This window comes from Panicum hallii, chromosome 5, assembly GCF_002211085.1.
Source record: "Panicum hallii strain FIL2 chromosome 5, PHallii_v3.1, whole genome shotgun sequence".
NCBI classification, from domain to species: Eukaryota; Viridiplantae; Streptophyta; class Magnoliopsida; order Poales; family Poaceae; genus Panicum; species Panicum hallii.
In genome coordinates, this window is record NC_038046.1 from 23,085,009 (window position 1) to 23,100,233 (window position 15,225).

At 48.2% G+C, this 15,225-nt stretch overlaps 1 protein-coding gene across 1 annotated transcript; it reads right to left on the reverse strand.

Annotated features, from left to right (window-relative positions):
• Positions 1–13,346: 13,346 nt before the first annotated feature.
• Positions 13,347–14,807, reverse strand: LOC112892563 (3-ketoacyl-CoA synthase 6-like). Its single transcript, XM_025959698.1, has one exon. It carries the CDS (start codon positions 14,805–14,807, stop codon positions 13,347–13,349), a length of 1,461 nt encoding a protein of 486 aa, XP_025815483.1.
• Positions 14,808–15,225: the final 418 nt, after the last annotated feature.

Genomic DNA, 15,225 nt, shown 5'->3' on the forward strand with positions numbered 1-15,225 from the left:
GCCCTTGAACCCCTCCGCCGTCGCTTCTTCTCTCCGATAAGCCCCGGACCACGGTGGGCAGCCGCCTCTGGCCACCATTTGCCTTCACCGACCCCCTAATCTGCTCCTCCAGTCCCCACTCGTGCTCCCCAGCTAGTGGCCGCAGCCCAATTTCAACCGAAGCGTCATCACCGGTGAGCTCCACCCGCCGCCGTTCGATCTCGCTGCGGAACACCCCTCTCTAGCCTTCCTCACCCCCAATTGCTGCAGCACTAAGCTTCCCCACGTCGCCAGCAAGCTCCCCAACTACCTCCTCATCGCCCAAGACCACCAGAGCACGGCCCCGCTTTTCCCCTCTGCCGCCGGCCGCAAGCTCCTGTCGCGCCGCCACTGCGAGCTACCCCCACCCGATTCCGAGCTATCACAGGTGCGCAAGAAACCCTTGGTGCTCCGCCACCCCTCCGTCCTCGCCGCCGGCGATCGTCGTCGCCGGGACAAGCCGGTCAACTCCCACGGCCCCTGCCTTGACCCAGTGAGGACCGCGGGTTAGAAGAGGCAGAAGCCTGAGGGGCTATCTGCAAAGTCCTAGACTTGTAGGAATAGTGCTGTTAGGGACCCCGGTGTAAAGGTTTTTATCATTTTATGTGAGCCATGCTGATAGCTTGTAAAATTGATAGAAATTCGTGGGAAATTCCAAAAAATGTCAAACCAATTTTGCTGGAAACTAGATTTCAACCTCTACAACTTTTATTAATAAAGTTTGGTGTGAAACTAAATATTTTTAAATCTATTTTAAACTTAAGGTTAAAGAGTAAGGGATGCATAACTTTCACATGCTTGCTTTGTTTCTTGTAATTTTTAGTATGTAGCTTCCATAGGTCATGTGTGAGCTTATGTGAAAGTTTCAAACCCAGCAATATTTTGTACTTTAAGTTCTTTTGATTTTAGGCAATTCAAATTTGAAATGCTATGAAATTAATTAAGTATATTCCTTAGGCTTAATTAACCAGATCTTTTGGTCATGATCTTATATGTTAATAATTAGTTTATAATTAAATTTTCAAGACCTTATAAATCTTTTGTCCAGCATTTGAACTTAAACTTGGAATTTATATTCAAATACAAATATTTCAGTTCCTGTTTCAATAAATTCGACATTATAATCATGACTTAAATATGAATGATAACTTAAGATTAAACCCCCTTCTGTCTCATGAGTTCATGGTATTTCATATGTGTTAACTGTTTAGTTTGCAACCTCATCGTAAAATAAAATAAAAGAGTGTGCATTCCTTAATTTTTATATCCTTGCATATCATGTAGACTCGACTACTCTCGCCGACGGTGATTACAAGCTGATCGCGGACCAAGCCGAGGAAATTCCTGCAGACCCCGGAGACGCCGTTGAAAGTCTAACTGAAGCTCCGAACCAAAGTTCGGAAAACCCTGACACTACTAGCCCCAACCCTACACAAGAAGGCAAGCCCCGGACATAACCCACTATTTTATTTACACAGCAATCTATATCTATTTATGTAGTTCTATGCATTAAGTTCTTAGGAATTGCTTGGAACCCTAGTTGCATAATTCCAGGAACCGATGTATTGAACATTAGAAATTGAGTCTGACTAGCTGCTATGCTAATAGGACCGGTAGAAGTCGGGTGATTTCCTGTCACTCGCGCGATATAGGAATTGGTTGTTTACAATTCTGTTGTCACTATAAGGATGAAGGACGGGGTTATGTACAATATCATGGAAGGGAATGATACCCCGTTTGTGTTGTTGAATTTTGATAAGGTCGCAGTGTGTGGTGATCGGGGTTAAGCGTTTGAAAGTACTAACCACATGCTGTGAGTTTTGGGTAAGCGGCAAGCCTAGTAACCAATCAGCCCGAGGAGTGGACATACCTCCCACCACTCGTATTTGCTTCTTCTGGCTACTTGATCCGACGTGTAGGAATACGTGTTGCAAGGGCAACCAGGAATACGGGTTTTGTAGTCGCGCTACAGACGTATGTCCTGCACTTTGGAAGTGCGTATGGTCCTGCAGTCGCTTGTGGTGGACCTGTCCACGAGTCGGAATGAAAGGCAAACGGTTGCTTCGGAACGACCCTTTGGTGTTCCAAGCGTGTGAGTTAGGTTTACCTTGCAAGGTTTGAAATTCGATTCAGAATCGTCCGTTTCTCGCGGAGATTGAGACTGCTTGATCCCTTTGTCACATAGAGTAACAAAAGAAACTGTATGGTATCAAAGATGATGATTGGCTAATAATTCTACCATGCTTGATTAGTTATAGGTGCTTATCTAGAAGGGATAATTACATAGAACTTGAAAGCTAAAAGTTGAAATTAAGGACCTACTCTTTGTTGCTTTTCAGCTAAAAACCCTACCCAAAACCTGAAACGCCTTCATAAGTATAGTTACATGGCGGTGTATACCATGATCGGGTAAGCCTTGCTGAGTATTAGAATACTCAGTCTTGCCTTGTAACTTTTGTTCAGGTAATCCTCCTGATGACTCAGCACTGCCTGTACCGTGGCCCTATCCTCTGCCTGATGGTTGGTCCGTGGAGTGGGACCCATCCCCGGCCAACGCAAACCCTTCCGAGTGATGTCATGCAAGGGCGAGCATGACATCTGCACTGACGACGTGTACAATGCCGTACTTTAAACCCCTCTGCATGACTTAAAACTTATGGTTGTTTTGTAATAAATTCCCTCAGTTGGGAAAATTTCATGTCACTTGTAAACACTCATGTAATATATCTGCCTGTGATGTAAAATGTGATGGCATTTGTATCTCTAGACTCGCCTTCATGCGGGGTACCTTGTTTGATCCTGTATCGGTGGTTTATCGGGACATTACCCGACAGGCCAAGGGATTATACCGTTTGAAGCACGTTGGAGCCCGCAGAAGTGGACTCGCGTACTTGAGCCAGTGTAATTCGAGTTGGTTCTCCCACAGGGCACCTCCCTTTCTTTCAAGCAAGAGTAAAACAGGCTCGTCATAGAATTGAGACCCGTCGCTCTCAAGCTCCCTTGAAGGCCAACATTGCCGAGAGGTGCCGGTCACTTAACGAGAAGAAGGCGGTTCTGGATGCCAAGGCTAATACGTCCGTGCATTCACAACGGCTTCATCTTCTAGAGAAGGAATTAGAAGATCTCAAGGCTAAGGTCCGGGCCACCGAGCAGCGCATCCAAGAAGAAAAAGACCTTATTGCCAGCTTCAAATGGAAAGCAGAAGCCCTGACCGCTCAACTGAAGGTAGGTCTTGCGGAGCTGAGCGCTTTGAGTAAGCAGGTGGTGCCAGGAGTGGACAAGGAAGATGAACCAGTGATTGCTGAAGCAGAGCATGTCCATCTTGAGGCCATTGCTGCCATCGATGAGTTCCTTTAGTAGGCTTACTTCTAACAGATGAACCTGCATGTATATATTTAAACTCTAAAGTCGATGGTCACACATTGGCTACCCAAAGTGTTAGGCACTTCAAGACTCTAAAGTCGATGGTCGCACATTGGCTTATTCGATCGATTTAATGTGTTAGGTACGAAGTGCTTCTCTTTTTATTTTATATATTGGTCCGACTGCATGCATCAGCCTTCTTTCCTTGTTTCTGTCTTGGCACATATCACCAGCTTCGTATGTGCGAGCCATCGGGTTCTGTCGGCTCATACCCTTCCGCACAGACTCGGCTTTCTCCTATTCAGGCCCGTTGATCATATCAGCTTACAGCCTGATGTATAGCATCGGCTTTACTGCTCACCATCCCACATGCTCGGGAAGTATTTCTTAAGATGTTGACCATTGACCGCCACCGGGAACTTGACGCCATCTAACTCTTCAAGCATATATGCATTCCCAGATAGGACTTGGTCAACCCTATAAGGCCCATGCCAGTTTGGAGACCACTTGCCATATGCTACATCTTTAGTCCCCAATGGTAGCACCGCTTCCCAAACCAGATCTCCAACTCAGAATTCCTTCGGCTTGACTTTCTTTTTGTACACGTGGGCTACTTTAGCCTTATTTTTCTTGATCTTTTCAAGTGACCAAAGTCTAAGCTCCATGAGGTCCTCCACATTATCATTCATCAGAGTAGCATACTCTTCAGCTATTAAGTCATTCTAGAACTCTACGTGCCTCGAGCCGGCCGTGATTTCCCACGGTAAAACAGCCTCCTGGCCATACACTAGGTGATAAGGAGAAGTTTTTGTTGCTCCATGGTAAGAGATACCGTATGCCCACAATGCCTCTGATAAGACCTCGTGCCAACGCCTAGGATATTCATCAATCTTTCTCTTGATCAACTTGATAAGGCTCTGATTGGATGCTTCAGCTTGTCCATTTGCTTGGGCATAATATGGGGATGACCTGATCAACTTGATGCCCATGTCAGCAGCGAATTTCTTGAATTCTTCTGTAATAAAGATCGAGCCTCCATCTGTTGTAATGGTCTGAGGAATCCCGAACCTATGAATGACATGCTCCTTGACAAAATTGATAACATCTTTGGATGCCACCGACTTCATGGGAACCGCCTCTACCCACTTGATAAAGTAGTCCGTGATGGCCAAAATAAACTGGTGGCTTTTGCTGGATGGAGGATTAATTTTGCCGATCATGTCCATACCCCAGCCTCTGAACACGCCTGACATCCTTTATAATATTTGAAGCAATCTTCAAGCATGGTGGGCCAGTAATACCCTGATCGCCTAATCAGCCACTTCATCTTGTGAGCCGATTGGTGAGTCCCACAGGTTCCTTCATAGACTTCATGTAAGAGCCAATTGGACTCAACCGGCACTAGGCATTTGAGCAATAGTCCTTCTAAAGTCCTGTAGAACATGTCATCCCCTATCAGGACATATCTCATAGCTTTGTAGCGTATCCTCTTGGGTGCCCCCCGAGCCGAATCCTTCAAATAATTGAAGATATCGGCTCTCCAATCTCCCTAGTCCAGTAGGTGTACCTGAAGATTAGTTTTGTCTACTACAGCCTTGTACCCCGAAGCCATCTGTGCCAAATCATTGGCCTCAGAATTTCGTGCCCTAGGTATCCAATAGAAATTTATGTACCTAAACTGGGCCATCAGCTCTTGACATTGTACCCATAACGGAAAAAGCGACTCGCTCTCACATCTGTATTCTTCTGTGAGCTGAGAAATCACCAATTTCGAGTCCCCGAAAATTTCCACTGCTTCAGCTCCAGCCTCGAGAAGCAACTCCATAGCTTTACGCACTACTTCGTATTCTGCGAGGTTATTGGTGCAAGCAGTAGGCAATCTGATTGAAAAAGAATACGTTGCCCCCCGAGGCGATACAAGTAGGATACCTATGCCACATCCATCTCCGCAAACTGACCCGTCGAAGTACATGGCCCATGAACGTATGGAGAGTGCTGCTATGCTAGTATTGATCCTCTCTGCAATAAGATCCGCCAACGCCTGCCCTTTGACCGCCTTCGCGGGTTGATATCGGATGTTAAACTCTGACAATGCAAACATCAATTTTCCCAATCGGCCTTTCAACACAGGAGCCGATAGCATGTGTTTTATGACATCCGATTTGCAGATGATAATTATCTCATCTGATAGCAGGATATGACGAAGCTTGGTGCATGTAAAGAATAAACGAAGGCATAATTTTTCGATATCAGGATACCTTGTCTCTGCGTCTAGCATCCTTCTGCTGAGGTAGAACACAACCCTCTTTTCGTTGTCATGCACTTGTATCACTACTGACGTGATGGAGGTGTCACCTACTGATAGGTACATGTAAAATGGCCTATCTTGTTGGGGTGGGACAAGCACAGGTGGTTTTGACAGATACTCCTTGACCTCTTCAAATGACCGTTGCTGCTCTGCCCCCCAGCGAAACTCTTCGTTGGCTTTAATTTTTACCAACTCCATAAAAGGCTCAATCCGCTCGGAGAGATTGGAAATAAACCTTCTAACAAAGTTAATCTCACCAATGAGCTGCTGGAGCTCCCTCTTCGTAGTAGGTGGCACCATGGTGCGCACGGCTTCTTGACTTTTTAGGCCGATCTCAATTCCCCTTTCATGCACAAAAAATCCAAAAACTGACTGGCCGAGACACCAAAAGTGCACTTCTTCGGATTCATCTAAGCCCGAACCTTCTAGTTCGTTCTAGAACTTATCGTAAGTCCTCCAAGTGCCCTTCAACCAGCAGACTTCACCATGACATCATCCATATAAATTTCCACCAGCTTGCTGATCAGGTCGTGAAAAATGTAGTTCATGGCACGCTGATATATAGTGCCAGCATTCTTCAACCCAAAAGTCATAACCACATATTCGAACAGTCCCACTGCCCTAGGTACTCTGAATGCAGTCTTGTTTATATCCTCGGGAGCCATAAAGATCTGGTTATAATCGGCGTTGGCATCCATAAAACTTAAGATCTTATGACTGGCAACCGCGTTAATTAACATCTCTACAACAAGCATCGGATATTCATCCTTTGGAGTAGTCCTGTTGAGGTTTCTGAAGTCCACGCAGACTCGCCATTGGCCGTCCTTCTTCTGCACAGGTACAACACTTGAAATCCACTCGGCATACCTACAACGCCTGATAAATCCTGCTTCTAGCATTTTCTCTGCTTCCTTTTTAACTTCAACCAAGACCTCAGCCTTCATCTGCCGTGCTCGCTGCTGGAACGGCCAAAATCCATTCTTGAGCGGGAGCCGATGTTCGACTATGTTTCTGTCCAACCCAGGCATATCCGTGTAATCCCAGGCGAAGCAATCTGTGTACTCCTTGAGCAAAGCTATCATCGGCTCTCATAAACATGGGTGTAACTTTTTGCTGACAAATGTTGGTCGTGGCTTATCCCCAGGACCAATATCTACCTCTTCGAGCTCATCAGCCAATGTAAACCCATATCCTAGTTTCCCATCATCTATTAAATCAATACTGCATATGGATAAAGAAGATAATAAAAAGAATTTTGGCCGATCGTCGAGATTAGCCGCTCTACGCCCTTCATTGCTTTTTGAAACTTTACAACAAGAGTATGGCCGGCTGTCAAAGCGGGCCTTCCTGTAACTGCTATGATTATGTATAACACTTGACATCAAAGGTTTACACTTTATTTTTTGGGGCCGATTGCAGGGATCGGCCTCACTAAGTGCATCAGAGTAGCTCGTTCTCTGTGACTCATCTACTCTGTAAGGCCAGTGGATAAGACCAGCCTCACCCCATTTTTTGTAGCTTCAATACGGTCGCAACCTTCCAAACTGATCCCTGGGATCGGCTCTTGGTCCTCCGCGTCCCAAATGCTCATAGCAGCATGTGAGATTTCTATCGAGTCATCTGCATGAACCACCTCTACCTCATCTCTGGATTAGACATTGATGCATTGTGGAAGGAATGCAGCAGTTGTTATGGATCCAATCCCTACCAAGCAAGACGTTGTATGCGCTCTTGCTGTTAACGATGAAGAAGGAGGTTGGGACAGTCTTGTTTCCAACGGTCAGATCCACACTAAAGACACCTTGAGCTTCTGATGTCTATCCATTGAAATCACTTAGCATGACGTTGGTCTTGATCAGATCCCCAGCTGACCGCCCCAAGCGGCGAAGCATTGAGTACGACATTATATTAACTGCCGCTCCTGTGTCAAACAATATCTTGTTGACGGGCTGGCCGTTTATGTAACCCTTGAGATATAAAGCCTTCAAATGCTTGTAGTTCTTTGCCTATGGCTTCTCAAATATTACCAGCCGCGGCCCCAATTCAAGCAGGGCTACCGATAGTTCCTCATGGGCTCGAGCGTGGAATTCTGCAGGGAGCACAAAAACCATGTGCGTATCAGCCGATGTCTTCACATCGGCTCTTGTTGACTTCGGCCGCCACTCCTTCCTAGGAGGGCGCGACTCCCTTTTCTGCGCATAGTGGACTTTATCCGCCAAGTCCAGGCGCGCCTTCCTTAGTGACTCAAGATATCTAGCCTCAGCTTCTTCCAGGCTGCGCAACCGCTGAACCCTATGTTTTTGAGAACGGTTAAGTCCATCAGGGCACCATCGCGGATGGTGATACTTATCTTCTTCTTCTTCAAAGTCCACCCTCCTTTGCGGTGGTTGAATCTACTACTGCTGAGTCGGCACAGGTCCCAAACGCCGAAAAATCGAGACCCCCTTTGCGTCTTGCTTCCCAGGTCCGCACTCTGGGCAGTCCTTGGTAGTAGGCAATCGACTCATGCCGGAATCCCAACAATACCTGAAGAACGGGCAATGCCAATGATCACGTGCGTCTTCTTGTTTCTTCAAAACGCTTTCCAGTACGATGCTCATACTCCTCTTCCTTTGACTCATGCCGGAGACGCTGTTGGTACTGGTATTCGTATTTCCTGAGGAGATCAGAAGAAGCTGGCCACTGATTCCTGACATGCCTCACTTATTCCTCTGTGATATACCTCTTTTCTTCTTTTTGGGGCCGATCGCAAGGATCAGCCTCTTCATTCTTGGCTTGGTGGCATGATGCAAACCCTGCCATATTGATGCCGAGCGCGAAATCCAATTGTCACCTCGCAGAGCGGTCATAACCTTCCACCATGTTCACACTTGGGAAGGGCTGGGTATCGACCTTCATGGCGGTTTGGCCCAAGATCAATCGGCCTTGCTCGATAGCCGATTGTATCTGTTGACGGAGTTCCTTGCAATCGCTTGTGTTGTGGGTGAACGAGTCATGCCACTTACAATATGATCTCCCCTTCAGTTCCTGCGCTGTAGGAAGCTTATAACCTTCCGGTAACTTCAACTATTTTTCTTTCAGTAACCGATCGAATATCTGTTCAACTTTACTCACATCAAAGTCGAAACCTTTCGCAGGCCCTTATTGTTTCACCCACTTACAGGACACGGGGTTTGCCCCCCGAGTCCATTCTGCAACTGCCACTTCCTGATCATCCCCGGAGTCCTCAGCTTCCTCTGTGTCGACCACTGTCACTTGACGCTTGAACTTATCTTGGTATAGCTCTGGGTGGCACTGCTCATGCGTTGTTAGCTTTTGCACCAAATGTGCTAAAGAGGGAAACTCCAATTGGAAAGCCAGATCTCTGATCGGCTTTAGTAATCCCAAACATGCCAACTCGACCGCCTCCTTCTCCGAAATCTGGGTCGAGTAACACCAGTTCTTCACCTCTCTGAAGCATTGAATATATTCCGCCACGGTTTCCCCACGCTTCTACCGCACTTGCGCCAAGTCGGCAATTCCTGCTTCTGCAGCCTCCGAGTGATACTAAATATGAAATTGCTCCTCTAGCTGCTTCCAGGTGAGGATCGAATCAGGGCCTAATGATGTATACCATCCAAAGGCTGGCCCTATGAGAGATTGCGAGAAAAACCTCACTCGCAAGGGATCCGCCACCGAGATCATCCCTAATTGCGCTAAGTATCGGCTCACGTGCTCGATAGAGCTAGAATCTTCTGCTCCACTGAATTTGGTGAATTCAGGAAGCTGATACTTAGGCGGTAGGGGAATTAAATCATAATCACTAGGATACAGCTTAGTATAGCCGATCGCCCTCCTTTTTAGTAGAATGCCAAATTGATCTCTTAGGATGGCACTGATCTGTTCTGCCGTCTATGCTCCTGATGCCGAGTGCGCACTATCGTGACTCGCCCGGTGGCATAAGCAGCTAGCCACGCTTGTTTGTCTGCATCTGTTCCAGGAACTCCTCCAGCCGCTCTCCGTACTTAGTGTACCGGATTATTACTATCCGGTATATAGACACACATATATCCATACGGGATCTCCTTGGGCGGCTCGCTGAAGAATTGGTGGTCTACAGTATCACCTCCAACCTTGTAAACAACATAGGCCGGAGAGCCATGTGATTCTGCAGCCGCAAGCACATAAGGCAGTGGTGGCCTAGCCTGGAATTGCAATTCTCCCTTGTAACTCCCCAAGGTAGGTCCCGTTGGAGAGTATTGATGCTTCATAATTTCCTAGACCACGCGCAGCGCAACACGCTCGAAAGCATTAACCAAGCTCTCGGAATGTCGGTGTAGCGAGTGGGACACCACGTAGTTTACTTCCTGACGTAGAGCTCTAGTACGATCTTCTGACGGGGTGGACAGATCCACTCCATCAAGGGCACCTTCGGGTGAAAATCCTTTCCACCTGACGCCGTGGTGGCGGGTCTTCTCGAAGGAGCCGATGAGATCGGCTTCGAAGCGGGCTTTAATCTCGTCGTATTTCTGCTTGTGTTCAGCAGGCAGCTCCTCGTAGGTGATCAGTTTATCCCTCGTCATCTCGCCAATAGAAGTCGATGGAGTTGATGAAAATGATGTAGTTGATGAAGATGATGAAGACGATGAAGATGATGAAGATGGTGAAGATGGAGAAGATGGTGAAGATGGTCCCACTGGGCGTGCCAGAATGTGTTGTCGATCGAAACCCACCGGCGAGCAGCGACAGGCAACACGAGGAGCCGGGAGGCTCCTAGGACTGCTGGTGGGCCCTGGTCCCTCGGTCAACGGCCCAAGATCGGCCACACGTCCTGGCTTCTGTGTTGCTAGGCGTGCCACCTGACCTTGTACCTGATCAGAAATGTGTTATATATTAGTTTCCTGTATGCACAAACACGTATAAACATTAGTCCGAGCCATGATCGGTTCATCGGATGATTCCCGGTATCAGCTGTAAAGAGCCGATTGTGTTCAGTACCGGATCGGATCTATAAGTATAGCAAATATATCCAACGTTGATATGAATCTTGCTCCATAAATATCACGCTAATCCAATCTATGATGATTAAAGCTTTCACTATGTAATTGAAACATCCTAAACGTAATTGAGCCTAACAGATATAGAAGGTACCGAAACAACAACCTAAACAGATGCCAAAAACCAACCAAAAGCCGATTCCTGGAATAATCCCTTTTTAAGCTGTTACAAAGTACCCAAAATATTGCCGGAACATTCAATCCGTTTGAATGGCCTAATCATGCAGATATTAAACTAAATCCTTGATTGATAAAGACTAACCATAACAGATTGGATCTACTAAACAAGAATGGAGCAAAGTGGTGCCCTTATACCCGAAATCGAATACAGGGGTAGCTGGACATTTACAAGTAACAAGCAATGAATAATTAAAGCATGGAAGCGCCGATGCTACTCTATAAACGCTAAGATAACTAGTGTTACTCGCCATCAACAACGCTTCAGAACGAGAAACACGAAAGGTAAATAAGCAAGAACGATGCCGCTCCGATCACGTAGGGCGTGATCGGTGCCGCACGACGCTTACCCGAGAAACCCTATAACAGGGGTGGCGATGCGCTGAGAGTTGTTGGTGAATGATTGATTCGATTCCTTTATCGTTTATCCAGGGTACATATTTATAGTCCGTAGACTTGCCTTCCCTAACCAATTCTAACTAAACACGACACAAATCTTAACTATCTCTATCTAAACTATTTAAACACACATGCCTATCTAGATACACGACCGACCTTGGCCTCAAACACCTGCATAAGGTCCGATTCGCAAGCCCATTATAACTATCTTTCGAGCCCATCTTGCTCCTCGGCCCACCTTTTTGGCTCGCCTGAATTATGACGATAACAGGCCTCAAGATGAATGGAAGAGAGGGAGTGGTGAGACTTGCCTTTGTGGCAAGCTTCTCATCCGGCGTGGCGAGAGTCTTAGTGACGAGTCCAAGATCTTGATCCGGAGAGATTTGGTGACTGGGAGCATATCCTTCACAGAGCTCCAATGTAGACTAGGGGTATCATTTGCTGAGTTTGTATTATCTCCAAATTACTCCTTTACGTTTTCGCATTTTATAGTTGCAACTTGTGTGCCATTAGTTCCTTCTCGTTCTAGCTAGGGTTGGTTCTAGCTAGATTGCAAAATTCTTGTTGATGGGTGGAATCACTAGTCAAATATTAGTTGTACATCTAGGTATTATGATGAACTAGTTTATATTTTGTGCAAAGTTGCAAAATAGTGGAAACTATACATAGATTAAGATTTTAAGTGTGCCTAATTCACCCCTCCCACTGTTAGACCACACGAGCACTCTGATTCCTTTCAAGTTCGACAACCAAGCAATGATATGATCAAATTATCCATTCATTTGATTTTAAAGCTTTCTGGCGATGAGGACATGCCCAGGGGATGGAATTCATGGACATAGGCCTGCTAATGGGGCTAAATCCACCCCTTACCCACCCCATCCCAATGCAACACAGAAATCAAATGGCAACCCACCCCGATCCAAAAGCTCAATTAAATAACCCACTCTGTCCTGCCCCATTTGATGCTTAAACTCATGGGTATGGCTAGATCTACTAATTAAACCCATTCCAACCTATATTTAACTATACATATATATATATGCTCGCTCTTGACGTGGGGCCCACGTGTAGGTATAGCCACACCGCTTTGCACAGATTAGCTGTCAGTTATACTGAGTCATTTCTAACAAATTTCAGTCAATTTCAATAAAATTTTATAGTGCGAATGCGAGGTTTTATTTCCAGGGTTCGACTCTTAACATGGGGCCTACGTGTAGGTCTAGCCACACTGTTTTGCAGAGAGTAGCTGGCAGCCATACCGAGTTATCTCCGACAAATTTCAATCAATTTTGATAAAATTTTATAGTGTGAACGCGAGGTTTTATTTCCAGGGTCTAGCTCTCATCGCGGGACGCAACCCGCCTCAACCTGCATTTACATAGAATCCGCTCTGCCCACCCTATTACCTAATACAACTTATTTTGATCCGTCCAAACACACTCCACATCAAAACCCACCCCATGAAACCTATTTCAACCCACCCCACTAGCAGACCTACATGGACAAGGAGGGGTTGAAAGCATTAAGACCATATATTAGAGAGCATTCGTAGACATGAGGAGACTGAGCTCATTACTCAGTTCGAGCATCACAGTGTGCCGACGACGCAGGCGAGGGATGCAGGGTGGTAGAGGGACTAAAAATAAAAATCTTGTCTAGAAATTTTAAGAATCAGGTTAAAAATTAAAGGACACCGGTTCATGTTTTTATAAGGTAAGGATGATTAATAAGGACCAGCAGCTACAACACTTCACGGTTTACATATAATTTGCATTACATTGGTAACTATCTACGACTGGTGGGAACGTTGCCCGCGGATACACACAAGTGCTTAATCCCATTTTAGCCAACTTTATTATGTTACTACATTATTTCCGATCTAGATCATATATATGGATGACACATAATATAATTCTGCCGTGGAACTTGAGGCGCCAAGGACGCCGACGTAGATCGACCTTCAGAAATGTGCCATGTCTCTCTTCGCAGATGCGGCGTGCACCGTGCACGTCCGGCTGTCATGCTCGGATCCAGTACACTGATCAGATGGCGACGTCTGGGAGCTGCACAGGGTAGCGGTGAATGCAGTCCGCCCACGGCCCGCCGGCGTCGGCCGCCGGCCTGACGCACTCCAAGGCCACGCAGCTGCACTCGAACCCCGCGCCGAAGGAGATCATCCACACCCGGTCGCCCTTCCTCATCCGCCCCTTGGCCTCGGCGTACGCCAGCTCGTACAGCACCAGGCTGCTCGACGTGTTCCCGAACCGGTGCAACGTCATCCGCGACGCCTCCACGTCCTCGTCGGACAGGCCGAGGCCGCGCTGCACCTCGTCGATCACCGCGCGCCCGCCGGCGTGGATGCAGAAGTGCTCGAACGCCGTGCGGAAGTCCGGGCGGTACAGCCTCACCTTGCTGTCGCCGCGCCGCCGGCTCAGGAGCTTCCGCTTGAGGAGCGACAGCGCGACGAGGAGCTGCTCCGAGACCGGGAGGACAAGCGGGCCGAAGGCCACGATGTTCCTCTTGAGCGCGTTGCCGGCGGTGGCGGTGAGGTCCTTTGAGAGGCGCACGCCCCGGATGCCCTTGTCGTCTTCCTCCTGGAAGATGCAGCGGTAGTCGGCGTCCCGCGCGGCGGTCATGGTGCGGACGATGCGGCCGAGCTTGAACCGCGCACATTCGGCTGTGTTGGTCAGGATCGTGGCGGCGGCGCCCATGCGGAAGAGGCAGTTGGGCAGCAACATCGCGCGCTCGCTGCCGACGTAGTACTGCGAGGAGAGGATCTCGGTTGACACGGTCAGGACGTGCGTGCCCGGCGCCGCCACCTGCAGGAGGTTCCTGGCGAGGCCGATGGCGACGAGCCCCGCGCCGCAGCCCATCCCGGACAGGTTCAGGCTCTGCACGCCGGCGCGGAGCTTGTACCTGTTGACCACCATGTCCACGAACACGGGCGTCGGCGTGAAGATGCTGCAGTTGACGATGAGCACGTCGATGTCCGCGGGCGTGACGGTGCTCCTGGCGAACACATCGTCGATGGCCGAGAAGATGACCAGCTCCGTCTCCTCCCGGGCGGCGTCGAGACTGCAGTCCGGGGGCATGTAGTGGTACGAGTAGGGCACGCACGTCTCCTCGCCGAGCCCCGAGCGCTCGAGCAGCCGAATCGCGAAGCTGAGGCTCTCCTTGTCGGCCAGCAGGTACGGCAGGAGGTGCACGTGCTCCCGGCACGTCGCGAACGGGGCCCGGAAGCACGGCCTGGGACGGAAGCACCCGTACTCCACAAGGTACACGTCCCGTGGCCGGCGGGCGCGCCAGAGCTTCGCCACGGCAGCCATCAGGATCACCGCCGTGGCAAGGTGTACAGGCCGCTGCGCGTGTAGCCACCCGGCGAGACCATCGATGCTGAACGGCCATCCTCTCCGGAGCACGGCGGTTGCAAACGCCATCGCGACGATGGCGAGGAAGTTGCTGACGACGAGGTGGTACCATGTCTTAAGGAGCTTGGTGGCCATTGTGTTGTGTGTGGAGGACTGTGGATGTGAGAGTAGTGGGTGTCGATCTGTTGATTTAAAGGGCGAGCCGAGGGAACATTTCCGGGAGTTCAAATTCAAGTACCCCATGTCCAAGAGGTGACAGTTACCATGGTGGCGAAGAGAATGCAGTGCCAAGGTACTGGCCTTATTAATGGGCTGCTCAAGTATGGATGGAAAAACCCTATCGGGACGTGCAGCTGGAGGGTGGTGCCCGGCCGCTTATTTGAAAGAGAGGCCACCAATTATATTTGCTGCCCCGCATCATCAACCGACCTCACGACGATTCAACAGTCCAACAGTAGTCGGTACACGGAACATTTATACTTGTACTTGTATGTTTAGTATGTAAGGAAAAAACATTTATACAGAAATGTTTTTTCAAGATGTTTGTGGACAA